This window comes from Alternaria atra (genome assembly GCF_907166805.1).
Source record: "Alternaria atra isolate CS162 genome assembly, contig: 23, whole genome shotgun sequence".
Lineage (NCBI taxonomy): Eukaryota > Fungi > Ascomycota > Dothideomycetes > Pleosporales > Pleosporaceae > Alternaria > Alternaria atra.
The window spans coordinates 3178182-3204946 of NW_025091321.1; the positions used below are offsets into that span (position 1 = coordinate 3178182).

The 26765-nt window shown below is 51.6% G+C and overlaps 7 protein-coding genes across 7 annotated transcripts; 5 read left to right on the plus strand and 2 right to left on the minus strand.

Annotated features, from left to right (window-relative positions):
* Positions 1-1311: 1311 nt before the first annotated feature.
* ALTATR162_LOCUS4609 (uncharacterized protein) lies at positions 1312-2238 on the plus strand (the record flags this gene model as incomplete). Its single annotated transcript, XM_043312224.1, has 1 exon — positions 1312-2238. One exon carries the CDS (start codon positions 1312-1314, stop codon positions 2236-2238), a length of 927 nt encoding a protein of 308 aa, XP_043168159.1.
* A 4347-nt stretch (positions 2239-6585) lies between these two features.
* ALTATR162_LOCUS4610 (uncharacterized protein) lies at positions 6586-7911 on the minus strand (the record flags this gene model as incomplete). The annotated part of the gene is made up of 1 exon (XM_043312225.1): positions 6586-7911. The coding sequence occupies one exon, from the start codon at positions 7909-7911 to the stop codon at positions 6586-6588; it is 1326 nt and encodes a 441-aa protein (XP_043168160.1).
* Positions 7912-8215: 304 nt separating this feature from the next.
* On the plus strand, positions 8216-10372 carry ALTATR162_LOCUS4611 (uncharacterized protein; the record flags this gene model as incomplete). Its single annotated transcript, XM_043312226.1, has 1 exon — positions 8216-10372. The coding sequence occupies one exon, from the start codon at positions 8216-8218 to the stop codon at positions 10370-10372; it is 2157 nt and encodes a 718-aa protein (XP_043168161.1).
* A 400-nt stretch (positions 10373-10772) lies between these two features.
* ALTATR162_LOCUS4612 (uncharacterized protein) lies at positions 10773-14594 on the minus strand (the record flags this gene model as incomplete). The annotated part of the gene is made up of 7 exons (XM_043312227.1): positions 10773-10834; positions 10896-11301; positions 11352-11553; positions 11603-12764; positions 12815-13795; positions 13843-14109; positions 14159-14594. 7 exons carry the CDS (start codon positions 14592-14594, stop codon positions 10773-10775), a joined length of 3516 nt encoding a protein of 1171 aa, XP_043168162.1.
* A 4454-nt stretch (positions 14595-19048) lies between these two features.
* Positions 19049-20337, plus strand: ALTATR162_LOCUS4613 (uncharacterized protein; the record flags this gene model as incomplete). The annotated part of the gene is made up of 5 exons (XM_043312228.1): positions 19049-19198; positions 19254-19358; positions 19406-19794; positions 19852-19919; positions 19988-20337. 5 exons carry the CDS (start codon positions 19049-19051, stop codon positions 20335-20337), a joined length of 1062 nt encoding a protein of 353 aa, XP_043168163.1.
* A 912-nt stretch (positions 20338-21249) lies between these two features.
* ALTATR162_LOCUS4614 (uncharacterized protein) lies at positions 21250-22542 on the plus strand (the record flags this gene model as incomplete). Its single annotated transcript, XM_043312229.1, has 3 exons — positions 21250-21334; positions 21384-21657; positions 21705-22542. The coding sequence occupies 3 exons, from the start codon at positions 21250-21252 to the stop codon at positions 22540-22542; spliced, it is 1197 nt and encodes a 398-aa protein (XP_043168164.1).
* Positions 22543-23222: 680 nt separating this feature from the next.
* Positions 23223-26352, plus strand: ALTATR162_LOCUS4615 (uncharacterized protein; the record flags this gene model as incomplete). The annotated part of the gene is made up of 5 exons (XM_043312230.1): positions 23223-24018; positions 24067-24244; positions 24304-25255; positions 25308-25529; positions 25585-26352. The coding sequence occupies 5 exons, from the start codon at positions 23223-23225 to the stop codon at positions 26350-26352; spliced, it is 2916 nt and encodes a 971-aa protein (XP_043168165.1).
* Positions 26353-26765: the final 413 nt, after the last annotated feature.

The window sequence follows — 26765 nt, forward strand, 5'->3', positions numbered from 1 at the left end:
GTCCAAGTCAGGAGTCTGGCCAGAGGAGTCTATGGGTCTTTTGACGCTAAAAAGAGCGCCAGGGGCTGTGGCTGGAGACGAATGATGAAGGCCGCCCGACGTCATTGGAAGAGGCACTTTGACCGATCCCCACCGGCTGTCACGATCACTGTTCAACGTCCAGTGGGGCGCTAGGATGTATGCGGATGGATCGGAACGGCCGACAGGGATCCACAAGCGGAGAAGACCCTGATTCTGTATTACATCAGACCGAGCGACGTTATGCCGGCGCGTTGTTTTTCGAGTACCGAAAGCGCCTCCAGAGGGTTGAGTTGAGGATACAGACCCTGGGCCTGGGGTGGTTGAAGGTCGGTCTGACAGGCCGACGTGCAGCTACACAACATTGGCACGACATGGCGTTCGCCGTGCCAGGCTGACCTGGTGTGATGCAATGTCGCGGGTGAAGCGACAAGCGCAATGTGATGAATGCCATGCTTGACGACAACGACAACAACAACATCAAACAAAACAACTGACTCTTTGCCGCCGACAAGCACCGGAAGTGCGCCGACGGAGGGTGCGGGTGTGAGCTGGCACAGGGCCTGTTTCTTGCCATTGGCGCCCGAAGGTCGCAGAGTTCCTTGAAACTGCCCCTCGAGATCTCGATCTCTCCTGAGTAGACGGCACCTGGCCGCCGGAATAGCATTGGCCAGCGCTGACTACCTCGACAATCTTGCGCCTCTTGCTTTTTCTTGCAGCTGATCGTCGCTGTGGAAGAACCCATGTCGATTGCAGGACCGCAGAAGCTTCTTCCCAAGACGAATCCCAACCGCGCGCGGTGTAGAGTTCCGCGGTGGCTATGAGCTGATGCCGCTTCCTGGTCGCTCAATCGTCTAGTTGCGCATCGCCTCGCGAAGGCTGATCGCCGGGGCCCCTGCCACTGCACTCGGCGCTAGCGTCTTAGGGCGGACTGCACTTTCCCATCTCCACGCATGCAATTCTCAGTCCCTGATAGTGCCCTGATCCTGGGACCTGAGAACCCTGTGCTTCTGCCCTGCTTGTGCCTTGCCCAATATAACTTGCTCCCAGTCCCGCATCTCTGGTGGTGCTCCAGTAAGCTCTCTCCCAAAATCACTCACAACCACCTCTCCCTCACCCAAAACCATTCACTCTCACTGTCGTGTCGACGTCACATCGCCTTGCACTTCCACATCACCTTCACATCACCCTGTATAAAGCGCCTCAACCACCTGGCCTTCACTTCCACGTGCTTGCCCATCGCTCTTACTGCGAATCTGGTCGCATTCCCCCACTGGCACGTGTTTGCTCAAAATGGACGCCTTGTCCGGCAAGAACTCGACAGGTCGCAGAGTGTCATTGCTAAACGACGGCCCGGCGCCTCCACCTCAACTTGTCCGCCTTCCCTCCATCACTCCTTCCCTCCAATCCCGGACTTCTAGTTACTCCTCCTCTCCCCTCGCCTCTCCACCTCGCCTGGTCCGCAGCGACTCTTCCGACTCCAACATGCAGACGCCCTCGCCCATCACGCCTGATTTCTCCTACGAGCCTGGCATGGACTCGCCCGTCTTCTCCCAGAATGGCTTTTTCGTGCCCCAAAAGGATCTCGGCTTCTCCATGCATCAACAATCAGGTCCTCTTCCCTACCACACCAACGGCGCCCAGCCCGGCTACTTCAGGCCCGAGCAACTGTCCGAGCAACACTCTGAGCCAACAGCGCTGAATGCGCGCCCCAAGAAGAACAGCTACCCATGCCCAATGGCCAAGCAATTCGGCTGCAACGACTTCTTCACCACCTCGGGCCACGCCGCCCGCCACGCCAAGAAGCACACTGGCAAGAAGGACGCCTTCTGCCCAGAGTGCAACAAGGCCTTCACCCGCAAGGACAACATGGAGCAGCACCGCCGCACTCACCAGAGTGGTCGCAATGCGGCCAAGGGCGGAGACCGCGATGTCAAGAAGGCCAAACACCAGGCTAAGCGACCCAAGCCGGCACCCCTCCAGTCGACGATGCCTTCTTTGTCATCGCTTTCCATGGTTGACCCGTCGCTCCCCCTCAGCCCCTCCGGATTCTCCATGGCTCCCGCCGTGCAATCTGCTGACGCCTTCATCGACTTTTCTCCCAGCTCTCGGTATCCCGACCCCGCCAACTACAGCTACAACCCTGCCGCCACTCAGTACGGTGGTCTGGATGCACTCGCGATAGCTGCAAGTGGCGAAAAGCGCAAGTTTGAGTCATAGTCATATCCTTCATCTCTCTTTCACTGTTCATTCGATCAAATCTCTGATCACTACTTCAGCCTGCTACATCAGGCCACGGGATTTTTGGAGCGAGGCGCTAATAGCTACGACCACGATTTCATGGAGTCCAAAAGTTCGTCCGCACAATAGACGCATGCCGTCATGGCTACGAACGGAACTTGGCGTTTTGGAGTGGTGCGCATCGACGCACACTTTTCTTTTCTTTTAACTGTACATACTATGGCCGCATTTACTTCGCTCTTTGGGCCGAGCAAAGCCTATTTCCTTCAATAGCGGTCTTATCGCTAGCATCCTCACTGTTGGGTAGTGTTTGTGGAGGATGTCATCCAATCATAGGGATTTGGGCCCGGAACTGGCAATATGGATACCCGCCCTTACTCAAGGTGCATGAACCTTTGATTTCTCTTAATTGCAACACTCCATCTACGGATGTTTGCCGACTTCCAAGAGAAAAACAATACAATGAACTATTACAAACTCATCTGATCCTCTTACACTCTGCCCTCATTTGTCTGCTTGACCCAACAACATGTCTGAACCACGGAAAGTGCCGCCGATCTCCAGCCTCTTACAACCCCTCACGGGCAGAGAGAATCCGTGGCTTCCACAAGCGATGGTGACGACAAGAAACGGTCGCGAACTGTGGATTGGTACCCCGCTGTCAGCTCATAGTTCATGCCAAACGCACTATTGCCCGCTCCTCAACCATGGTACGACAGCTCGTTCAGCCATAGCAAGATCGAGGCCTACCCTCCGCGCTAGCGGAACCCCTCCTCCAAAGCTTATTCCAGTGTCTCGTCCTCATCAACACGCCACCGAACTTCTGCTCCGCGGCGCCTAGTCAACTCGTGTCGTCCAACGGCCTTTCGTCAACCTTTTCGCAGCTGTGAAAACATCGGTAGACCTTACGCTAACGACGCACTAATAAAACGCTTTCGCAACGCTGATGACCCTGCAGATCCTTCTCGAGGTTAGTCTCGAACCTTAACGACCTGCGCAAGAACCCTCAGCCCGGATACCCCGAATCGGAAGCACGCCCTTCCACAGATTGCCATTGGCTCGGGAATCGCAGCAACCAAACTCTATCCGAACAACAGGTCACTTTCCGGGGCCTTTAATCCCCAACATCACCAGGAGTCATTTCCTTGGCTCTGGAGGGACTCGTTCGAGTCGCCAGCCCTTTGTGTCGCAAGGCATCCAGCATGGTAAACGGCACTCTGGGTTGCGACTTCCGCCTTGGGATGACCCCACATCCGACTTGACGCCGGATAGCGGACTTCATGCCTGCATCGCACTCGGCTCACTTTCCAACCTCTCTGTATCGCAATCCATGCCTTGCTGATATACAGACCCATCTTGTGCGCACATGCTGAGCGTGACATCACCTTTGCATCAGAACAGATCCTTCGCACTTCCTTTTTGCGTCGTTCCATGTTTCGCGCGCAGCATGTTGGTTGTGCATACGGAAGTTTGCGGATCTGCAGTAAGCATATGCGGCGACAGAACGCATCCTCAACACCATGCAGCCTGCAGCGATACGAGAAGAAATTGGGTTTCCAACGTCGATCCTCAAGCTGTGGCTGGGGTCTCCTGAGTCCAACAAGGATCCTCTAACAACAGCGAAAACTCTGGGACCGAGCTCGGTGTCACTATTGCCTTCCGCTGTCTGTCGTCTGTGCCCTGCCGCGGCAAGGCGGGATACTCGTTCCACGATTTACCGGGACGATAAGGTTCATCACAATGTGACCTCTCGCGTTGTCGAATATGGTGGTACGCTACGGCAATACAACACAAGGACAAAGTTTGGCTTTAATCACCAGATCATCATTGTCCACAGCGATATGTCACCTTCCTGCCTAATCTCACTTCGTTCCAAATATCGTTCAGACAGAGCCGCCGCGATGTTTATGCATGTCAGCAAAACATCTGTTCTCACACCATGCTAGTTTTCATAGCTCTTCACACTTCTCAATGCATGTCGCGGTTGCGTATGTAGCACAATAGCCACGCATCCGCTAAATACAGCATTGTATAGAGTCGTGCCACCGGACTCGCTACACCCAGCGTACTCCAATAAACCCCTTATAGCTATTACCCATGTCTTCCCTTACCTTGGTACTCGCAAAACAGGGTGCCCTTGAACAAGCCCTGCGGCTCATGTCTCGTCCCCGCACAACGTTGAATGCGAGGGTTGGTTGGGCTGGCCCTGATGCGGGGTGAGATGGGGTATGTCAATGTCGTGAGACGTTCGTTTATCTGCCTGCAGATCCCGAGATGGATGAGACAGCATGGCCTGGCGAGTTTGTGGGGAGCAGTACTTTGGGTCTTTTGATGCTGTGCATGCTGTGCATGCTGTGCATGCTGTGCATGCTGTGCATGTTGTACGACAGGTCTCGCATTCGCTGTATACATGGTAAGATATTAGATCCGGTGCCGCGTTCCTCGTTCCCTGTTCCCTGGCTCGTGGAAGGCGAGGAGACTGTTGGGATGGGGACTTCCAGGGTCAGTGAGAAGGATCTGGAGCCGGAGGAGGTGTTTGAATCCATCATTAGCTTATTTGAGTGAGTGAGTGAGTGAGACCAAGTAATCAAGCGTCACGGTCATCCCTTCCTCTCGTTGTTCTTCAGTTCGATATGAGAAGTCATAGAGACCATCATGCTTCTCTACTTTCCTTCTTCTCCTTTGATTGCACCACCCAACATCTCGGCAAGGGCAGCAGAGACCCTGAACATTCGGCTCCGTACGTTGTACCACATGCGCCATGCACCCACGTCGCACGCAAACGCGGGCTGGAGCGCCTGGTCTTACGGTGTACAGTCTCAGAACACGAGAACTGAACCGAACATATCAACGCTTTACCACACTTGAGGTCTCTCACTCAGTGTAGAAGAACTGCGTGAGGAGCATGGGGACATTAGTGATGTGTATGAGGAGAGATTTGAATGGAACGTAGGTCTTGGAGTTGTTTCGAGTATGTTCACAAGGAATGTAATGACTACGAGGTTCATATCACATACGAAGGGGTACTATCATTTAGAAAAGTATAGGTGAGACCTTACACCATTCCATAATCTATCCTTACCCTACTTCCGTACAACCAAATCTCAACTTCGCCTTCTAACAACACACAATCGAGAATTATAGACTTGTCATCCCCAACTCGATCTTACAGCCTGCAAGCCACGGGTGGGTTGAGACCGTAAACCAGGGCTTTGAGTAGTGTCGCTGTGGCTGATATACAATGGTCTCTTCACGCAGATCATGTCGCGCTTAGGCAAGGGAAAGACACGACATGCATGGCGAACGCGTTCTACTGTGTCAAGGTAATATGACGTGTGAGAAGGGATAGACTTGTGCGATATGGCGGGTAGAATGATTAACCACCGGGCCAGGTTTCGACAAAGAGTAGGGCAATCATCATTCACGGGGCAAAATCCGATATGTAGGTCGTGACAAATTGTAGCATTACTGCTAGGCAAGGATGTTGTCCCAAGGCCATAGGTAGTTTGAGTATCTAGGATGTATTTAGTCTATTCTCGTAGCTGTACTCAACAATAGAGTTTAGTAAAAGGCCATCCAACATGCTGCAGGACACTATTGTGAGTAAATCACTGTGTCCAGGCCCTTCTAGGACATCCAGACAAAAAGCCTGGCTACACGTTTAGAGCACAAACAGACCAAGTCGAACAAACGAACACACAAGCATCACATGAGAAGCAGTCCTACTAGAAGGGCATGCAGAGCAGATTCTGAGATTGTCTTATCACTGCACATGCACGAAGTTGACAACTGACAGGTGTAACTGACTATACTGTCCCCTACATCGCGTATTATCGTCTCGCTACCCTTCTTTCTCTGCCTTACATACGCGCAGTGAGACATCCGCTTGCAACCCCCGTCTCTTCGAGTAAAAAAAAAAAGCGTGTGTCCCCGCCCATTGTAACCAAGACCAGTACTGACGACGGGAGGATATAATGAAGCCATGGTGGCGAGAAAGCAAATGGTGGAGGCAAAACGGCTAGCTCGTACGTGTCAAACTACTTTTGGCATCGAGAGTATGGGTGGAAAAGGGCCCAATGCGCATGCATGTGCAAAGTCGTGTTGATGTGCGAAACACTGACACGGCGTCTCGCTGCGGCCCGTCAACGAATGCACGTCGCCCGTAACTCTCTCAACAACATCTCTCTTCGCGGTCTTACATGTAGACGCCCGCATCTCTTTCCGACGTAAACCAAGAATCTGGGGGCGAGACCGCCGATTGTGCAATGCGAACGCCCAGCCATTTATCGCTGGAGTCGGGCATCTTTGCATTTTGGGTTGCGTCTCTCATGTGAATTTTGCCATGTTCACGTATCGTGCGAAGCTATGATCTTCGTTCTGGTCGACACCGCGGTCCTGGACTGCCTGCCTGTATCGCTCCTTCAGGCCGTTTTCTGGGTCATCCGAGTCCATCTCGTCCTCATAGTTTAGGTCGTCATGTAGCATACCGGCCTCATCTGAGTTTTCCGCATCGCTGACCGTCTCTGGCTCTTCTTTTCGCGGCTTGCTCTTTGGTTTTGTACCTGCACCACCGACTTTCATGTCCTTCATCATCTTGTCCAACTCACGCTCACGTGTTGCTTTCTTCTCTTGCTCCCTTTCCGCCCGACGTCGCTCAAGCTCGGGTTTGTAATCGCGCTCAAACTCTTCCTTCTTCTCTTGCACACCCCTGAAGAACTCATCCATGCCATCTCCTGTCATAGCACTAACACCCACAACACTGAGATGTTTGTAGAACTCCTCTAGTACCAGTGACATGCTGTTCAGCAGACTGCCCATGTATCCACTTCCTCCACCCACACCTTCCCCACCAAAGCTACCACCCTCTTCCTCGTTGCGTAGAGCTGCCTGGAAGGCTTCGAAGTCGGTCATCCAATCCTTGGCGAATTGAGCATCTTGCGCGTCGGTTTTGTTGAAGACAAGGATCATGGGCAGCTTTGTCTTGTAGAGAATAGAGCAGGCATAAAGCATGTTCGACATGAAGGTGCTTGTGCTGGTTGTGCGCGGCGTGTCGATGATGTATGCGATGACTGTGGGAAATGTGCTGGCTAAACTTGAGAGCAGAATCTCTCCACTTGCCGACCAGACAAAGACTTCGATCTGCCCTGGCGTATCCACCAGGATATGTTTGACCTGCGGTTGTTGAGCCGGTGCTGCCTGCTTGTCCTTGCCACCACTAGTCATGAACTCAACTGTGCTTTGCTCTGGCTCCTTCACTGGCGCTGGCGGCTGCGTTCGCTTTTCCAACAGACCAATGACCTGATCAATCTTTGTGCTGAACAAGTTCAAGCTCGTCAAGATACCGCCGTTGGGTCCGAGATTAAACTGTTTCATGACCTCTTTGTAGTTGACGCTGTCTCGGATGTCGATGTTGGGTGTGAACGGGACATGGTGGACGGCGGGATCGAGGTTGATGATGTATGGCGGTGTCGGAGACGACTTGGAGACGGAAGGTTCGCTTTGAGTCGGATCCGGATGGGTGTAGAGATGGGAAACAAGGCGCTGCATGAAAGTGGTTTTGCCGCTACCAGCCATACCAACGCAGACGATCGAAACGGGTGTGTTGGAACTCGCGCCAGGCGCAGAGCCCTCTGGAGCCTTTGCGGAGGACATTACGGGCGTCGTATGCGTGTTTTGGAGATGAACCGGGAATGGAAGTGGGGGTTTGGAGGATTGGAGGTGGATTGGCGGCGATGTATCGGGTGGAGACGCGTCAAACGGTACAGTGAAGGTCTAGCAAAGGAACGTTGGTGATAGCGGATTGTATAGTTGGAGTTGTTCTAGAAATTCTTAGGCGGGGCGGACGCGCTAGGGAATCCGCCGCGGTGATGTCAGGCCCTAGCTCCGAATCTATCTCCAAGCTTTCTTCTTGCGACTCAACCGCATCAACATCAATTGACATAGTATTGCCGCCAACATGGGCCTGGAAGATTTTGAGAAGGAGCTCGCGCAGAGCAAAAAGAAGGACGAGAAGAAGAAGCGTGATCGAAGCAGAAGTCGCGACAGACATCACCGCAAGCACCGTTCCTCGCGCCATCACGACGGCGACGACGACCGAGACGAGCGCCACCGCCACAAACGATCGCGACACCATCGAGAGACGTCGGAAGAGCGTGCGCGGAGAAAAAGGCGAGAAAGAGATGACAAAGATGATCAGTCACGACGAAAGCGCAAGGAATCTGCATCGAGTGACGAGGAGGACCGCTTGACGCGAAAGCGCAAGTCGCGACACTACGAGGAAGATGAGTCTTCTGGAGATGAGATACCCCAAGAGAAGGACTATGCGCCGCCAGGTGACGAGATCCTAGATCAGCAGCTCGAAGACGCGGCGAGTGCAGATCTGCAACGCGACGACTGGATGAAAGCGCCTTCATCCATGGACGTCGACTATGTGCAGCGGAAGAAGAGAGAGGAGAAGGCGACATACGTCAAAGCGTCGGATGAAGGTCAACCCGCGCTCAAGATGCATCACGCGGAACTGAACCGTGGTTTGGCGGATCCCAAGGTCCAAGAGACTGTTACTGAAGAGCCTGCGCAAAGACAAGTCAGCTATACATTTGGCGACTCGGGCGCGCAATGGCGTATGACGAAGCTGAAGGGCATCTACCGGAACGCCGAGGAGTCAGGGCGAAGTGTGGAAGAAGTAGCAATGGAGAAGTACGGTGATCTACGAGATTTTGATGAGGCGCGCGAAGAAGAGATTGAGTTGGACCGCAGAAAGATGTACGGCAAAGACTACGTCGGCAAAGAGAAACCATCTGGCGAACTCTTCGAAGAACGGAGACTCAAGGCAGGCATTCATAGGCCATCTCATGAGTCGCACGAACCTTCGGAACTACCACAAGGCGAAATAGTACAAGATCCTCGACCGACAACGAACACTGTTATGCTCAGTCAGACTGAGCTCAACAGGCTAAAAGCCCAGATGATGAAAGCAAAGATGAAAAAGGCACCCGAAGCAGCCCAGCTGGAAGCTGAATACAACGCCGCCCTGGCCAACACTTCAACTTCCAAAGAACGCGATGTCGTTGTTCTGAACGCAATGGACAACCGCATGTTAGCCGGCGGGCGTCAAGGAGAAGTTATAGCCCTAACCAACAAACGAGGCACAGAGCGCGGTCTCGTCAAAGAGAACGAAGACATGTCCATCGACGACATGGTCCGACAAGAACGCCGAACCAAAAACCAGGCAGGCGGCGAGGGCGCCATCCTAGCCGAAAAGATAGCAAAAGACTCAAAGTTTGACAACGACCTCGACTACATTGACGACAACGCTACCAAACTTGCCGCTCGCGCCCCCAAATCCTCAATCAACCTCCGCAACGCCGCAATCCAAGACTACACTAAGATGAACCGCATCCTCGATTCCTGCCCACTATGCCACCACGAAGACAAATCACCACCACAACCCCCCGTCGCTCCCATTATCAGCTTAGCAACACGCGTCTTCCTGACCCTCCCCACCGAACCTGAAATCAGCTCCGGCGGCGCCGTCATAGTCCCCATCCAGCATCGCACCAACCTGCTCGAATGCGACGACGACGAGTGGGAAGAAATGCGCAACTTCATGAAGTGTCTAACGCGAATGTACCACGAACAAGGTCGTGACGTTGTCTTCTACGAAAACGCCGCTTTTCCTGGTAGAAAGGGTCATGCGGCTCTCAATGCTGTGCCTATTCCCTTTGAACTAGGTGACACGGCACCTGCTTTCTTCAAGGAAGCTATTCTCGAACAGGCCAGTGATTGGACACAGCATAAACCGCTTATCAATACGCAAAAGGCGAGTCGCGATGGCCTGGGCAAACAGGCGTTCCGTCGAAGTTTAGCAAAGGAGATGCCGTATTTCCATGTTTGGTTTGAGCTGGATGGCGGATTGGGGCATATTGTCGAGGACGAGAGGGCTTGGCCGAGAGGCGACTTGTTTGCTAGGGAGGTGTTGGGCGGCATGCTGGATGTAGATGTCGAGGTTGTTAAGAGGCAAGGGAAATGGGTCAAAGGGGATAGGAGGGTGGAAGGGTGGAGGAAGGGATGGAGGAAGTTTGATTGGACAAGGGTACTTACTGAGAGTCAGTGAATGGACTCAGTCATCTACCTGGAGCTTGAGTACTAGAGATGAAGCGTAATCTCAAGTCAAAGGAATTTGTTTCGTCTATTCTGTAATGTCGATTGTCCAAGCAGAATCACCGCCTCCTCGTTTACTCCCCAGACATCTCCACTACACTACACCACACCAACATACAACTCCTTGTCGAGCCGAACATATCCGTGCATGATTATACCCTTCTCCCGTTCACTCAAGACATTATTACACTAGCACACTGCACTTTTGATGCTAACAAAGATACGTACTGGTGCACTCATTCCCACCGCCCATTCGTCGCCAAGGCAGTTGTTGAGCACGCTAACACAAAAGCAAAAGGACAACCCATTTTCCCAAACGAAGCCTAGGGTATCAGAAGTAAGGCAAGGCAAGCTTAGGCGAAATCAGCCGAGTACGAGAAGCCACGGAATTCTTCCTGCATGGCTTGCGAAAGCACTGAGCGCGTCATTAGTAAAAGCACATATATACACAAGCGGTGGGGAATGCGTCAACGTACCAGACTGCACGGGCGTAAGCACAGGTGTGACACTTGTAAACTCGGTATCAAAGTTGCTAGTATCCGTCGGGCTCGTAATTTGTGGCGTAAATGGCGGCTGTACTCTCTTGTGGTAGATGTCGTCCCAGTTGATGTTCCTGAAGAAAGCATGTGACATGATCTCTTGCGCGTCAGTCGGTCCGGATCCAAGACGCATTTCAGGCTCACGAGTGAGCAGTTTCTGAAGGATAGACACAGAGTCGCGCGGCATGTGAATGGGGTAGAGCGGTTCGTCGGCAAGAATGGCGTCGTAGATTTCATCTTCGTCTTCACCACGGAAGGGCGACTGCTGGAGAAGCATTTGGTAGATAAGGACACCAAAGGCCCACCAGTCGACTGCGCGACCATATTTTTTGTCAAGAAGAATCTACAGACTTGTGTTAGCAGCTTTCCGGCATACCGAAGAATGGGACTTGCCTCGGGTGCCATGAATTCGGGTGTACCACAGAAGGTGCTCGTAGTTGATCCGTACCACATCTCTTCCTTGCACAATCCGTAGTCGCCAATCTTGATGTGTCCATCTAGAGTAAGCAGAATGTTATCCAATTTCAGATCTCGGTAGATGACACCGTTCTCATGGAAGTACTTCAGTGCGAGGCAGACTTCAGCGGCATAGAACCTATATTATCGTTAGCAATGGTTCCTCTCATGGGGTCTCGTAAACGTACTGTGCGCGCTTCGTGCCGAATTGGCCTCTCTGAATGTGCAACATCAAATCACCACCACTAATGTACTCCATGACGAAGTATACACGGGTCTCTGTCTGGAAACAGGCGTGCAGACTCAGCAAGAACGGGTGCCTCTCCTTGTTCGCAATCAAGAAGACTCTCTTCTCTGAGCGTGTGCTTTCCACTTCGTCATTCTCAATAATGAACTCCTTCTTCAGGACCTTGATAGCATAAAGCTGCTTGGTACTCTTCGTCTCCGCCAACATGACCTTTCCAAAGTTACCCTTACCCAAGACGGCGAGGAAGTTGAAGTGGTCCAAGCCTATTCTCTTTCCAGTCCCTTGTGTGTTGGCTGCAGGTGTGACCTTCTTTCCTGGTGCTTCGATCACCGCAGATGGAGGTTGTTTCGCGGGTACTGGAGGCTCTTGCATCTTCTGCTGTGGAGGTTGTTGCTGGTGCGGAGGTTGCGCCTGTGGCGGTGGTTGGGGTAGAGGGTATGAAGACTTTTGTGGGTAAGATGGCATCGGTGCAGGTTGTTGATGGCTCGGTGGGTAGCCGGGAATGTTTGCGTAGGCCGATGGGTCGTAGGTAGCTGGTTGAGGAGCTTGTTGCTGTGGTATGCGTTGGTCTGCTGGGTATCCGCTACCTGATGACCTTCCGCTCTGTGGCTGGTAGTCTGTGTTACTACGGCCATAGGCAGGTTGAGCAGCGGTTTTGTTCATCGCAGCTGCAGCCGCAGCCACCGAAGACTGAGTGCGTGGGCCTGATGAGGGTCGCGAACTTGCAGTAGGCGATGTGGGGGCAGCAGAAGATCCAGATGTAGAGAAAGAGGCCCGTGCCGCATCGATTGACGCTGCCGATGTAGCATAAGATTGTTGTCGTGGAGGGCCAGGCGGAGGACTCATTTGCTCTTTACCGTAGGAGTACCTGTCGGACTGTGCTTGCTCCTGTCCAGGGTGACCAGGTGATTGAGGTTGCGTTGGTGGTAGAGGTTTTGCCGGCTTCTCTCGCAGAGTTCGTTGGCTCATACTTGGGCCTGACGATGATTGTCCCCTTTTCGCCTTTTTGATTTCCATTAAAATCTGATTAGCCACCTCCATCGACATACCGCAGAAGTCAGGTACAAAGTGAACGCAATGAGCATGACAGGTGAGACCACATTCTAAACCATCATTAGTGGAGTTTGCAAATCGAAATAGTAGGGCCACTTACCATTGCACTTCTTGGTTTGCTTCCGACCGAGTGGAAGAACGTAACCGCAGTGACAGCACCAATTGGCACCCATGTTGGAAAAGTTTTCGAAGCGATGAGGAATGCGGTGGTTGAGCTTGGCCTCGTCTGGGTCGGTTTCGGCATTGGACTGAGTGATACACTTGGTGACAACCTTCGGATAACACTTCTTGTGACACGTGTAGTTGCAGTCGGAGCACTGCATACCGGCGGCATACTTGAGGAATTCACCACAGAGAGCACAACGCATAACGTTGTAGAACTGCTGCTGGACGAACTTGTGTCCGTATTGCTCGACGACATCTTCTTTACGCTGACGAACGGCACCTTTGCGACCAAGGCCAAGATCGAAGGGCTGTTTGTTGCCGGTGTTCTTGGCAAAGGACATGGTAAGGTGGATACGACCTACCGGCTCTAGCGAGAACCAGTCGTCAATCATAATAGGACCTGTTTGAGGCTGAGGACCACCTTGTGGTCTCGCACCACCAGGAGCTGCACCACCGGCACCTGCACCAGCGCCTGCAAAGTTTTGCCCCGGTGGCGGCTGGAACTGCATGTCTGGTTGAATGCCAGCTGCGCCTCCCATCTTGTCGGCAGCCACCCAACCGGAGTTTGCAAGCTCTGTCTCGATCTTCTTCCTTCGCATTTCCTCCGCGATGTCTGATATGCGGACCCAAAGCATACCGATGGGCAGAAGATGGTCGCCCGTCTTGTCGTATACGGTGATCTCGATTTCGTTGGCCTTGTCAATGGTAAAGTCGTGAACTTCATCAGTCCAGCGGTCAGTTCTCGTGGGCTTTGTGCGACCCTTGATTGCGTCTTCGACCTTGATGTTGACAAAAGTTTCTGGGCCTCGACTAAAGCGCCCAGTAGCTGCGTGGTCGACATCGGCGACGGCGTGTACGCGCAGGGAGAGGTGACCGCTCAAAGGTTTTCTTTGACTTGGAATGTTCAAGCTGTCATCTGGGTATGATCAGTACACAGCTGCTGCCGTTGTAGTAGGAGCTTACCATCACCGCCGGCGTCGCCCTCAATGTCGACATGGAGATCCTCATAACGCTTCAACGAATGTTTCAACAGCTGAATCTTCTGGTTACTCTCGATGCGCTTAGCCTCGGCATCTTGCTTGCTCTTGCGGTCGCCCTCCATTTGGTATAACCGCACCATCTTTTCGATTCCGTCCTTGTACTGCTTTTCGACACTGAGCTTGAATTCAAGCTGGGATAGCATGAGCTGAATGCGGGGGCCGAGATGCGGGGTGTCATATTTGATGAGATCTGTGCGTGTTAGCGAAGTACAGCATGGTCACATAAAGTAGATATGTACCGAGTTTGCTGTAGTTGGGCCGCTTGTTGGGCGCACTGGGTGCTGGCGGAGCATATGGCGCGCGAGGAGGCTGCAGAGCTTCTCCTCCGCTAAGCTGGCTATACTGGCTTTGAGGGCCACCGTAGCCGCCCTGGTCTTGCTGCATGTACCCATTCCAGCCATCTTTCGGGGGAGGAGTCAGTGGGTTGTTGGGACCGTGGCCTGGCTGCAGACTCATGTTCTCCATGCCTGTGGACGTTCTTTGCACGTCCAAGTCCCGCAGCTTCGACTCGAAGTAGTCGATGTTCCGACGGCCATCCTTTATCTGTCCATCGAGACGGGAAAGTACGGCCGGGTTGTTGGTCGACTGGCGCATGGCATTGGCGGCGTTGATGAGGGCCCTCTCGCGGTCAATTTTGCGTTGCACATTGGCAACGGTCTCGTCGACGCTTGCCATGGTGAGGGTCGTGTACTAAGGTTGGGCGAGGAGGGCGTCAGGAGATTTCTTCACCGACAGAGGCGACGGTGTGATAACGTGCCCAGCGATGGCAGGCTACAAAGGATCGACAGCGCTCGGGTAGGCACCCGTCACGTAAGCTGCTTGTGCGCGCAAGAAACAGCCGTTCCAACGCGTCCTTGTCGTCGGCGGCGGAGGGGTCGCGTATGTGATAGAGGCAGGCGACAATGGCGGAGTCGTCGTGCTGTGGTGATGTCGTTGGGCGAACAGCGATTTAGCTCACGCATAGGGTGGCTTAGCGGAGCCCCACTTCACTTTCCCCCTCTTCGTCGAGTGGCGTCGGGAAAGGGTAAAGTGCCGCTGTCTACCAAAGGCCGCGGGTGCTGTTTGGCTTCGTCGGGCGGAAGACTGAGACAAGAGAGGTTATGACGGCGCGACTGTCTGGGCGTTGGTCGACTGTTGGTGGGGAAAAGACTAACAGCAGGTGGCATGGCGGGGTGAACACAACACTCGTCTCACAAGGGCTCCATGGATCAGGCTTCTTGTGCTACAATCACTCATGCTACTCTCCATTCCTGCATCTTCGCGACCACATCCCGAATTCTTATCTTTGTTGACGGCGAGTGCGCATGACGCTCGCCCGATTGGGCACCGACGCCTTGACATGTGCAACCTGATCTGATTGCGCGAGGCTTGTTTTCACCCCGAACTGCCTCCATCACGCTTTGCACCACCCTCTGAAACCTCAATCACGCAATCGGCCATGTATAACGCGTTAAATATCAACAAGAACTGGCATTGACAAATACCGTCACTCTTTCGAATCCTGCTAACCGGGCCTCTTCAATGTTACCCCATGAGTTCGCTCACGCCCAGTACGCGTCTTCCTTGCTTATTCGGATCCCAGCTCTATATGTGGGCCTAACCTTCGACATACTGCTTTTCCCGCACTCAGCCCTCCTGCACACGAGTGTTGATCTTCAATTGCCGGCGGCCGCTACTGTTGTTAGCCGACGGAACCAGAGTACTGTGTGGTGGATAATGGCTCTTGACTTGGCATCGGGCTGATTAGAAGAGAAGAATACTTGCAAGTCCGTCCATCGTAGCAGATATCGAGTCAGCATAACAAAGCTGAGCTTCGAGACTATTGGCGTTGATGGGTTGCATGCGACGTTAGGCGTATGCACCAATCGACCCAAGGACGAAAGAGAACAGGCATAAGCACAACCTTGTGCTGTTACTTAACTCATCTCGCAGTCATTGCTGCCTACTTTGCCACTGCTTTTCAAGTTTTACAAGATATCTTACGCTGTTTTGAAGACAATCCTTTTCTTTTACTGTACATACCTGACGCAGTGGTCGGTTGGACGAGCCAATTCATACCAGTCACTTGTCTAGATCAACGACGAGACACGACATACACCTTAGCCTCGCTTGTAGTTCAGTCGGATGCTGTATGCTTGCTGGTCATCCTGTCTTTGACAACCTCAGAGAGTTTCGGTCATATTCTGCCTTTCAATCACGCCCTTCTGGATCACATGCAACCGTCAATCCGAACTATTAGGGTATTACCAAGTCTGTCTCGAGAAGTTATTGTGCAGTGCGTTCTTACGCACGTGAGTACCGGCGACGATTATACCTGCTTATCATATACCTGGGGAGACGAAAGCACGGCGTTTCCAATCCTTGTGGACGCCTAGTTGGTCCTCATCTGACAAAACCTACATAAATTTCTACATGTCGTCGGAAAGAATTATCCTCTGAGATTGTTCTGAATGAACTCTGTTTGTATCGACCAAGATGATTTTGCCGAAAGGAACCATTAGGTGGCTCAAATGGGTGCTACATACACCGCAGTAGCGCACGTGATTGCTTGGCTGGGCAAAGTAGTAGGCTTGTCAAATTCTTCCGAGTATGGAGCCAGCATCGCCGATCAGAAATGAAATCGTGCTGGTGGATGGATGCTAAGGAAGTATTGAAGAGCATCGAGGCTGGCTGAGTCGAACTTGGGAACCATACGTACTGGACCCGAGCCTGGATCACACAGGAGGTCGCGCATAGCAGAGCACCCTGTCTTCTGGCTGACGTGGTGGAGGTTCACAGTTTTCGAGCTATCTCGCGAAACCCGCTGTACGCAGCTGCAAAAGTCGACAGGAGGTTCTCTGTTCATATCGACATAATGCGACACCATCAAACCATACTTGGAGACCCACTCTTCTCTTTGCTTCAAAAGGTACCCCATCAAGAGTGTCACAATCTCCGTGACTGGGGTTGTTCTCTTTTAGGGCTTGCAGCAGAGGGCGCAGCAATTCCTGTCGGTAAGTCGGTTGTTTTACCTGCCTAATGATTCGAGGATACAAGAACTAGTGCTTAGGAAGAGAATTATGCTCGTTTCGAGATTGCATGTGTCAAGAGCCGTGGTATATGGCTGTCAGAGATCGGAGGCGCACATCAGACAGTATTGAACTGATATAGGCAGTCGGATTCCGAGAAATTAGTCTCGAAGTGATTCCGCGTGGCGTTGCAAGACAAGGACGTCGAACAAAGTATTACGCTTTGAATATTCATATGCTGATTTTTTGGTCGTACGATCATCAGTCGAGAGTGTCTCAGGAACTAGAAGCATATTTTGGATCGGAGGAGCCTATCGCTGTTCGACCCCATCGATTGAATGGACCTATGGCATCAGGAGACATGGGGTTATGTGAACGGGTCCAGTCTGGGCGCAGCGCTTTTCAGATGATACAGACGCACGCGACACTCGAAGATGTCTGTCGTACAAAGTCATCAACATTCCCGAGCAAACAGAGATACGTAACCCGTAGAGTTGTCGAAAGTCAGAGTAGCATTCTCGGACGTCAAATTCCTAAGTTTACTTGTACAGCGCTAACGAAGCATAATGACGAGTACAAGTCCACGAACATGATCAGTATCCCTGACATATTTCTTGTTAACGTTGGAAGAATACCTGAGTGGTGCGAGTTCATGGCATGGCCTTTCCAGTCATTGAGACTACCTAGGTATACTACACAAACAGGTACCAAAAGATTAATATTGGTACGGACCATCAAAGCGTAACCAAATGTAGTCTTATGTTTGTTCGTGTCCAGAGACGGGTAAAACCGAGGAAACGACTCGGCAGCCGTCTCACAGGATCAGGGCAGACCCGTACTTAGGTAGCGCGATATAATTACGTCATAGGAAGTCGCGTCTGTTGGGTACGCAAGAAGCCGACGCCTTGACTTTTCGATCCCACCACTGTCACCACTGTGACATACCTACGCCACTGTTCAATACGATGTCGGCACTTTGTACTCTTGCATTTCTCGCACAAGACCGCATGCCTTGAGAAGCTCGGTTACAAACTCCACCTCAGATAGGAATGAGTGCCGCGAGCTATTCACGGGGTTCGAAGCAATGATCTTATGCGCATCTCTTCCCCATGCTGTCTCATATCCTTTATGGGCCCTTTCCACCCGACCGTCCGTTTTCGATGAATGCGTGCAGCGGTTGAGGTTCATAATTTAAGGTACAAGGTATATGATTCGGGCCTTTTGCGGAGCATTTTCGCAAGCGAGCCTCCACTAACGCAGGTTCGCCAGCGACGTGCACTATCCGTATCCCCTGCCGACGACGAGCTCGTCAGCCGTCGCGGCTAGCAGCCTCATGGCACGCTGGGCACGGATATACAGTAAGGAAGCTAAAGAGGTAGAAAAGAGTGATCTTTCTGATGATGTTCTCTCGATATCGCGACGATAAACATCACGGGATCACTGTTTGATGAAGTCCGCACGGCACGCTGTATCAGAATGTCAATATCCCTACGCTCGAACAGGGCCACTCCATGAACAGGAAGCACGCGAGCGTGGTCTTGAGGTTTTCGCATCCTTCAGGGTCCAGCTGTAGCAGTCGTTCAGGAGCCAGGTACACAATAACACCCAGGACTGTGATCCAGCCGTGCCAGTTTCACCGGTCGTACTGTTAGGCGACCCACGCTACATGTGTCTAACCTCGACACGGGAACGAACTTCGGGTTCGGGTCGCCGTACCTTCCAGCAGCATCCTAGACTACGCCCCAGGAGCTATGCCAGAGGGCGACGAAAACCCGTCTTACGTGGGTCTTTCTGGCGGTTTGTGCACAACGCAACTGCCAAATTATTTGCTGGTCTGGGGTGGATACTAGGGATTCCTGGGAGATCACCGATAACAGGTTGATATGCGTTCAAGTCTTTCTCTTCTTGAAACCAGTTCGGCTTGTTCCCTCCGGTTGAGTCTGCTTCACAACTGATTGCAATGTCCTGAAGTGCATGCGTCTTTGCACGAGATCTTGATGTGTTTCCACAAGTTTCCTTCCTAGTCGTTCCTTTCTTGCTTGGATCATTCTTGTCTACTTCATCCCTCCATCCCCCACTTCGAGCTCTGGAAGTCGCGGCTGTCAGAGTTAGGGTACCAATATGACTTACTACGGCGACAATGCTCCCGAACTTGCTGGTTCGGTCATCGCGCTGACAGTGATCGCTTTCACTCTTTTCGGTTTGCGAGTCTACACGAGACTACACAACAATGCTTGGGGCTTGGATGACTGGAGCATGACAGCCGCAACTGTAAGTAAAACCGTGGGACTTCTTAGGGTCAAATCAACTGACGATTACGATGTAGGTCCCTTTTACAGGCTTGACGATAGCATGCATTGGCGGCGCCTTCAGTGGAGTTGGAGTCTACGACTCCAGACTAAGTGCACAAGAGAGTTCCCGAGGAATGCAGGTATGTTTCGTACCAGCGTCGGTGTCTGTACATACTAAACAATATAGTTCTTCTTCTTCTTCGAGGTCTTCTACTGCGCGGCGATTATCCCTATTAAGATGAGCATCTCGTTCATGCTCATCCGCATCGCATCACGGAGGATGACCTATATTTACAGCTTATACGTCGTTTCAGCTATGTTCATTGTCATGAACTTGATTGCGATGTTGTATATCATTTTCCAGTGCGCACCAGTGTCGTACGCCTGGGATACATCGACCCCTGGCGGGAAGTGCAACCCAGCGCAGACATTGGCCGACATATACTATGCGACGACTGCGGTCAACATTGCGACGGATTGGTTTTGCGCACTCTTACCCATACCGCTGCTCTGGAACGTGCAGTTGAACCGTAATGCTAAGCTTTCGGTCGGTGTGATTCTCGGCCTCGGTGCCTTGTAAGTCATACCTTCGCTTATCTCTTGGGAACACGATCACCATCTAATGCGCCACAGAGCAAGTCTATCAGCATGCATCCGCCTTGTCTATACTGTAAATCTCACTAGCTCGACCGATTACCTTCGTAAGTGATCTTCCTTCTCAAGCTTCCCTTACTGCAACCACCGGACAAAGAACTAATCTCCCCACTAGATGGTGTATCTAAAGTGATGTTGTGGGGTTACGCCGAAAATGGCGTCGGCATGATCGTAGGATGCGTCGCCACACTTCGCCCACTTCTCCAACGCGTACTCAAACTCGGAAGCAGCGGCGGTACAAATCCTCAGCACACACCTGCAGCAGGCTATGCGAAACGACCGATTATAAAGAGTCGTCTGAGTGGAAGAGACGAGGAGTGGGTAGCCCTTGAGGATAGCCAAACGGTGAACATGGTGCACGGACAAGGGACTGTTGGGAGTGAAGAGTACATTTTACCTGTGAAAGGAGGAGGTATACAGATTACCAGAAGCGTAGAGCAGCGATCCAGCGCCATGAAAGACTAGGGTTGTAGCTCCTAGGCAAGCGCAAACTTGAAGGCAATCGCAAAGGCATCCACGAAACAACACGACCAAAGCTTAACAAGTACATTTAAAACATCCATTATGATGGACGGATATCAAGATAAGCCTCCGCAACCCCCCAGGGCCCAAAAACGTATGCAAGAGTAAGATGAAGAACATACACTGTGCACAAACGACGAGACTGCGGCAATGCCGAATGCGTCGATGTGTTGGCCAATCCCTACCATTGAAAAATTTGGCCCTCACTGAAGCTGCGACCAAATGACAAGGGACTCGGATGACCGTCGGAAATAACGAGAAGCGAGCGCAATGGGCATGGACGCGGAATATCTAACATGCTTGGCGTGTTACGGAAGAGCGGCCCCGGGTTTGTCTTCTACCGAGCTTACGAGTGTTTTTCCTGTCAGCCGTCGTGCGCTCGTGCCCATATGATCGACAACTTTGATACGAGCCGCACATTATGAGAGCAATCGTTCGTACGAAGGAAACCTGCGATTATGCAGGAACTTGCAGGTGTCTTCGGATGCATTGCCTAAGCTGAAGTATAGGTAGGGAGCTGTACCCGATCCCCAGCCCCACTACGTCTCGTGTCAGCCTCGGTGCGTTTACCTATATCGAAGTACAGGATATGTGCTGAACGGAGCTGAATCTTGGTATGGAAAAATTCGCCAGAGGGAGGAGAGTAGAGTCGCTTGGTCATTAGCCAAGCACTCATTGGCTGGCTGAGTCGTAGTAATTCTTACCACCACGATATGCAGTCAGCATGCATGCGATCTTGAGTGCACTATCCAATGCCTTTGATATCCGCGACAGTATGATCGTGGTTATAAAAGCGAGTCTGATATCGTCTATAATGTTTGTAGTTGATAAGCTCACAGTCAAAGCATTGCCACAATGACGGACTTCGAAAAGGCGTACGAGAAAGCTATTGAAGACAATATCCTTCCTGGATATGCTCTACTTGCAGGCGATAAAGATGGTCTGTAATTGTGCTCGGTATGTGTGAACAATATCTGACGACAGGGCAGGCAATATCCTCTACTCGGGTGCAAAAGGTGTTCAGTCACTCGCGCAAGGCTCTACACGCCCTTTCCAGCTCGATACAATATGCGCCATCGCATCAATGACGAAGCTCATGACTGCTGTGGCAGCCTTGAAGTGCGTTGAGGAAGGACTTATTACGCTTGACGAAGACGTAGCGAAGTATTTGCCAACTATTGGAAAATTTGGCATTATGACCAGTTTCGACGATGAGAAAAATGAGGCGGTCACTGTGCCTAATAACACGCCGATCACTCTGAGGTGAGCTTGTACTAGTGTATTAGCTTGTAGCCATCTGACCAAAACAGGATGCTACTGAGTCACACGAACGGCCATGAGTATGACTGGTTTAACCCTGATCTGATGAAGTGGCGTGCAAGCCGCGGAGAGACCCCCTGGTGTGGACCGACTGTTGAGGAAAAATCTACTCTGCCGCTTCTGTACGAGCCAGGCACCAGCTTCAGATATGGCGCGGGGTCGGATTGGGCAGGCAAACTCGTCGAGAAAGTGTCTGGGAAGACACTCGATGCTTTCATGAAAGAGAAGATATGGACGCCTCTTGGCATACAGGATATCTCCTTCTACCCAAAGGAAAGACCTGATATGGAAGGTCGGATGGCGACCATCAGCACACTCAATGAGCAGGGTGAAGGGCCGGTGGCAGATACTGGTGGCTTTGACGTCCTGTTCGGCGCCACAGACTGCCTGGGAGGTGCGGGTGCTTTCGCGAGCCCAGAGGCCTACTTTGCCTTCCTTCAATCCGTTCTAAAGCGCGACCCCAAGCTACTGAATGGAGATTCCTGGACAGAGCTCTTCAAGCCACAGCTCGATGAGAGGTGCAAGAAGGAGTTCAACAACTACCTCAAGTCTTCACCCCTGCATATGCAGTATCTCGGCATGTGTCTACCTACGGATATCGAGAAGCAATGGTCGTTCGCCGGAATGATTGTTGAGCAAGGCCAAGAAGGACGCATGAACGCTGGAACGTTCTTCTGGGGTGGTGTTCCTAGTATGACCTGGTATATCGATTTCAAAGCTGGGGTCTGCGGCGTAGCATTCTGCCAGGTCATCCCACCGATGAGCCCGAGCATATTGAAGCTGCATGAGCAGTTTCAAAGAGCAATGTATGAGAGAGCTGTAGCCTAATTAGTCAGAACATGTTGAACAAGGGGCTCATAGATTGAGTGGTACAGTGTAGTGTATACTGTCGAGGATATGATCGAGACATGCGGTCTGTGCGCTTATCGATAGAGAGGAAGGAAGCCACCCATGTCACTTCCCAAGCTCCATTCCTAAGTCTCACCTCCTCCTCCTTTCCACACAACAAACCCTTTCATTCCCACAAAATAGGCTCTGCTAGCGCTTGGTGTGCCACGACATAACCTCTTGGAGTTCACCGAGTTTATTTCTTTGCATTTTGGATTCCAAGTGGCAATGCTTCGCTTGAACACGATGTCGTTTGCTTGCATCCTCCAATGCTTCGTTGCCAAATCGGCCACTTAGCTTCCAATGGTTGTGACATCATTGGTAAGTTAGGTTCTCTGGTAGGACGCAGCATGCAGAGCGATCCCCACGTCACAGGCTCGATATAGCTGCACGTCTAGACAGCCTTGCCAAGCACCTGCTGCCTAGAGCGGTAAAATCGCATCTCTATAAAGCCTTATGGTCCTGTCGACTTTCTACTCAAGGCCTCTCACCCTCAAACAATTGAGTGCTAACTACGTTCACCGCCGTGTTCTATTCGATCCTAGTGTCCACGACTGAAGAGCATCGTCAGACCCCTTCTACAGCTCATCTACCCATAATATACGCCCGCGTCACTGGCTATGGCGACTTCGTCTGGGAGTGTGTTTGGGGCTACGCTTCAAACGATCACCACCACAAAACTTGAAGAGCTCGCGAAGCAACGCGGTGTCTTTGAAGAAGAGTATGCTACGCTCGTCGCTGCTGCGAAAGCTGAGACAGACCCGCTAAAACGTCTGTGCCTCCTCCTTGACGGCTCAAAAGCATGTCTTGGCTTACAAACGGAAAAAAGAACCAAGGATGGTCGTGCCGGCCGAGTGATCAGCGGATCATCCAGAAACCTTCGTCTCGAGACTGACCTTAAGAATCTCGATCGCTTCATCGAGCAGGCCCGGTTCGACCCTTCTGTTTCAGCTCAGGTTCTTTCAGATTGGGAAGAAACCCTCTTCCGATACTTGTCCGTTCAGTCTACCAAATTCCAGTATGCAGATCTATATGGAAAACTGGTCACTGAATGGCTTTCATCTGAAAAGCCTACAAGCGACGACGGCGACGTCGAGATGAGCGAGAGCTTCGAGGAAGTACCTGGTGCTAAAAAGCTTGCATCCCGCGCTGATTGGGAGAAGGACGTCTTTAACGCGGCTGAAGTAGATGAGCAAGCTCTGAGGTCGTACCTTGACGAGCTGTTCAAGACAGATAGCAAAGATGGCTCCGCTGCGATTCGCGAGTTGCGCCAAAAAGTTGAAGATTTCGAGCCGAGTTTCAAAGGCTCGACATCATTCAACGCCCATACTCTTCGCTCAACTATCCAGGGACTCCTGAACTCCGATCTTCTCTCAAATGAGAAGCGAGAGGCGCTCAGAGACTTCCTTAGTAACGGTAAATAGATGTGTTCTATGTGAGCTTTGATAACTGACGACCCTACAGAAGTAATACTCGGGGAACTGTGTGACATTCTCAACGTGCGAATGACGGCCCTTGATCGCTGGACTTGGGGTCCACATGTTCTGCTAGAGCAAAGGAGGAAGATTAACGGTGACTTCTCGATTCATTTCGATCCTGACCTTCTTCAGGCAATCTTCCTCCATTACATTGGTGTGAAGTGGTGAGTTGCCATCAATCCAAACGAATTGCAATTATTGACTCTGACTGCTCAATCCATAGGTCTGTGTTCTTCAAATCGGCATTTATGGACATGCACAAGCATGTAGTTTGGAAGAGAAACTCAACACAGGTTTCAAAGGTCGACCGTCTACGACGATCGTACTTTTTGGGGGATCAAGGTACTCAAGTTCACTCGACCGTTGAAAAGAAGCGTGAAAGCATACATCGCAACCGATATTTTGCCTACCAATTGCTAGATCATGATACCCAGCAGATCGAGGCAGACGACGGTGAAGAGGAGGCAGAGTACGGAGACTACGTTGTCCAAAAGCCTAAAAAGGCGTTGAAACGAGGAGGACTTTTCGGTGGAATGCAATCAAATGCGGTCCAGCAACCAAGTACAGGACGTACAAAGCAGACAGCAAGAAAGTCTACTGGCGCCCAGGCGAGTTTATTTGGCGGGTTTGGCGCTGTCCCGGAGGAATGCGAGGCTAGCGAGGACGACAGAGATTCGTACAGCGACGGAGATGAGGAATACCGCCGTCAGCCCAAGAAGCCGATGGAAGCGAAGCAAAGCCTACTTCACCTCATATCTACTGAAATCGTTCTGAATACGAGACTGCACGGAGGACTGACCTGTCTGCATACAACTTTCAACTCCTGGAATACACTGTTGCCACATCAGACCATCTCTATCGTTCTCGACTTCCTTGGCGTGTCGAACAAATGGCAGAAATTCTTTGTGTGCTACCTGCAGGCACCACTGAAGTTCATAGATGATCCATCGTCTGAGCCGCGCTTGCGCCGCCGAGGCATGCCAGGCTCCCACGCCCTGAGCGATACATTAGGGGAGGCCGTGCTTTTTTGTTTAGATTTCGCTGTAAACCAAGCCACTGACGGACCAGATCTACACCGTCTCGGGGACGACATCTGGTTCTGGAACAAGGACTATAATACGTGTGCTAATGCCTGGGCAAGTATTGTCAAGTTTGTTGACGTCACAGGAGTCAAGGTTAGTTTTCCAGCAAAATTCGCTATGATGATTCAGCTGACAATGGTTCCAGCTAGACGAGAAGAAGACAGGCAGTGTTCGCGTCTCGCACGACTCCGATGCTGAGATCGACAATCGCCTACCAGAAGGCGACATCCGATGGGGCTTCCTACAACTAGAGCCAAAGAGTGGTCGGTTTAAGATCGATCAAAAGATGGTCGACGGTCATGTGGAAGAGCTGCGCATGCAGCTCCAAGGCAAGCTGAAGAGTGTCATCGACTATATACAGGTCTGGGTAAGTATTTCGAATCCATCGATTCCACATCAAGATATCTAATCAGGTGAAATAGAACTCCTATGCAGCTACGTTCTTTAGCTCCAACTTCGGGATGGCTGCCAATTGCTTCGGCCGCGAACATGTCGACATGATGCTCGCTACCCATCGCCACATCCAGAACAGCATTTTTCCAGATGGCAGCATCGTACAACACCTGAAGACGATAATCAAAGAGCGATTCTCTGTTGAAGACGTTCCGGATGGATTTCTCTTCTTCCCAGTCGAGCTTGGAGGTCTGGATTTGAAGTCTCCGTTTGTGGGTCTTCTGCAAATCCGGGAATCGGTAAGAGAAAATCCGTATGATCTGCTGGACGAGTATGAAGAAACTTTACATAATGACTACCATACCGTCAAGCGCGCCTTCGACAAGGGCGTTCGCCGTAATGCGCGTCGTAATGCCGAGGATGCGAACTGGAAGCCTGAGGACCCTGACACATTCTTCCCCTTTGAGGAGTTCACCAAGTATTCAGAATCATTTGACAGTATAGGTAGAGCGAACTTGGAAGATGTTTACAAGAAGTTGCTGGAGCGCCCTCAAGAAAAGCCCATCGACGCAAGTGAACACGTCCTGCAGGCGCAGGCGCAGCTCTCGGGTCAGAACAACTTACGCGGTATCACCGCCCACTGGACTTCAATGGAAGCCTACTGGAAGTGGATCGCACAAATGTACGGCCCGGACATGATTGATACGTTCGGTGGTCTGAATGTAGTTGACTTCGGATTGTTGCCTATCGGTATGGTATCTATGTTCCGGCAGAGGCGTACTAAGTGGCAGGGTTAAGCGCAGTTAGAGTCTTGGGGCTGTTCATGATTCTCCTATATGTTTGTAGTGTAATGATATAATACAAATTAGGCGCATTAGTCAAACAGTAATATATGCGGGTAGGTTGAACTTGCGCAAGGCTTACGTGTGGCCCTATGTTACCGCGTCTTAGCGCCTTCCCCGCACCCGCTCCTCGACGACCCTCACTCTTAGGTTTCCATCTTATCTGACTTGCACAGCATTGCTCTGATTGTAGCACACGTGTCAAGCAAATGACATGGTTTGCGCAATATTCATGGTTTATGGACTAGCTATTTGATACCCCCTGCACCCTGCGAAGGTGCTCTATGCCGACGAAACGTCCGTAGGTTATCAAGACAATTCTTCGTTAACGTCACAAAGCCGACTAGCAGTAAGTTGCATCTTATCGG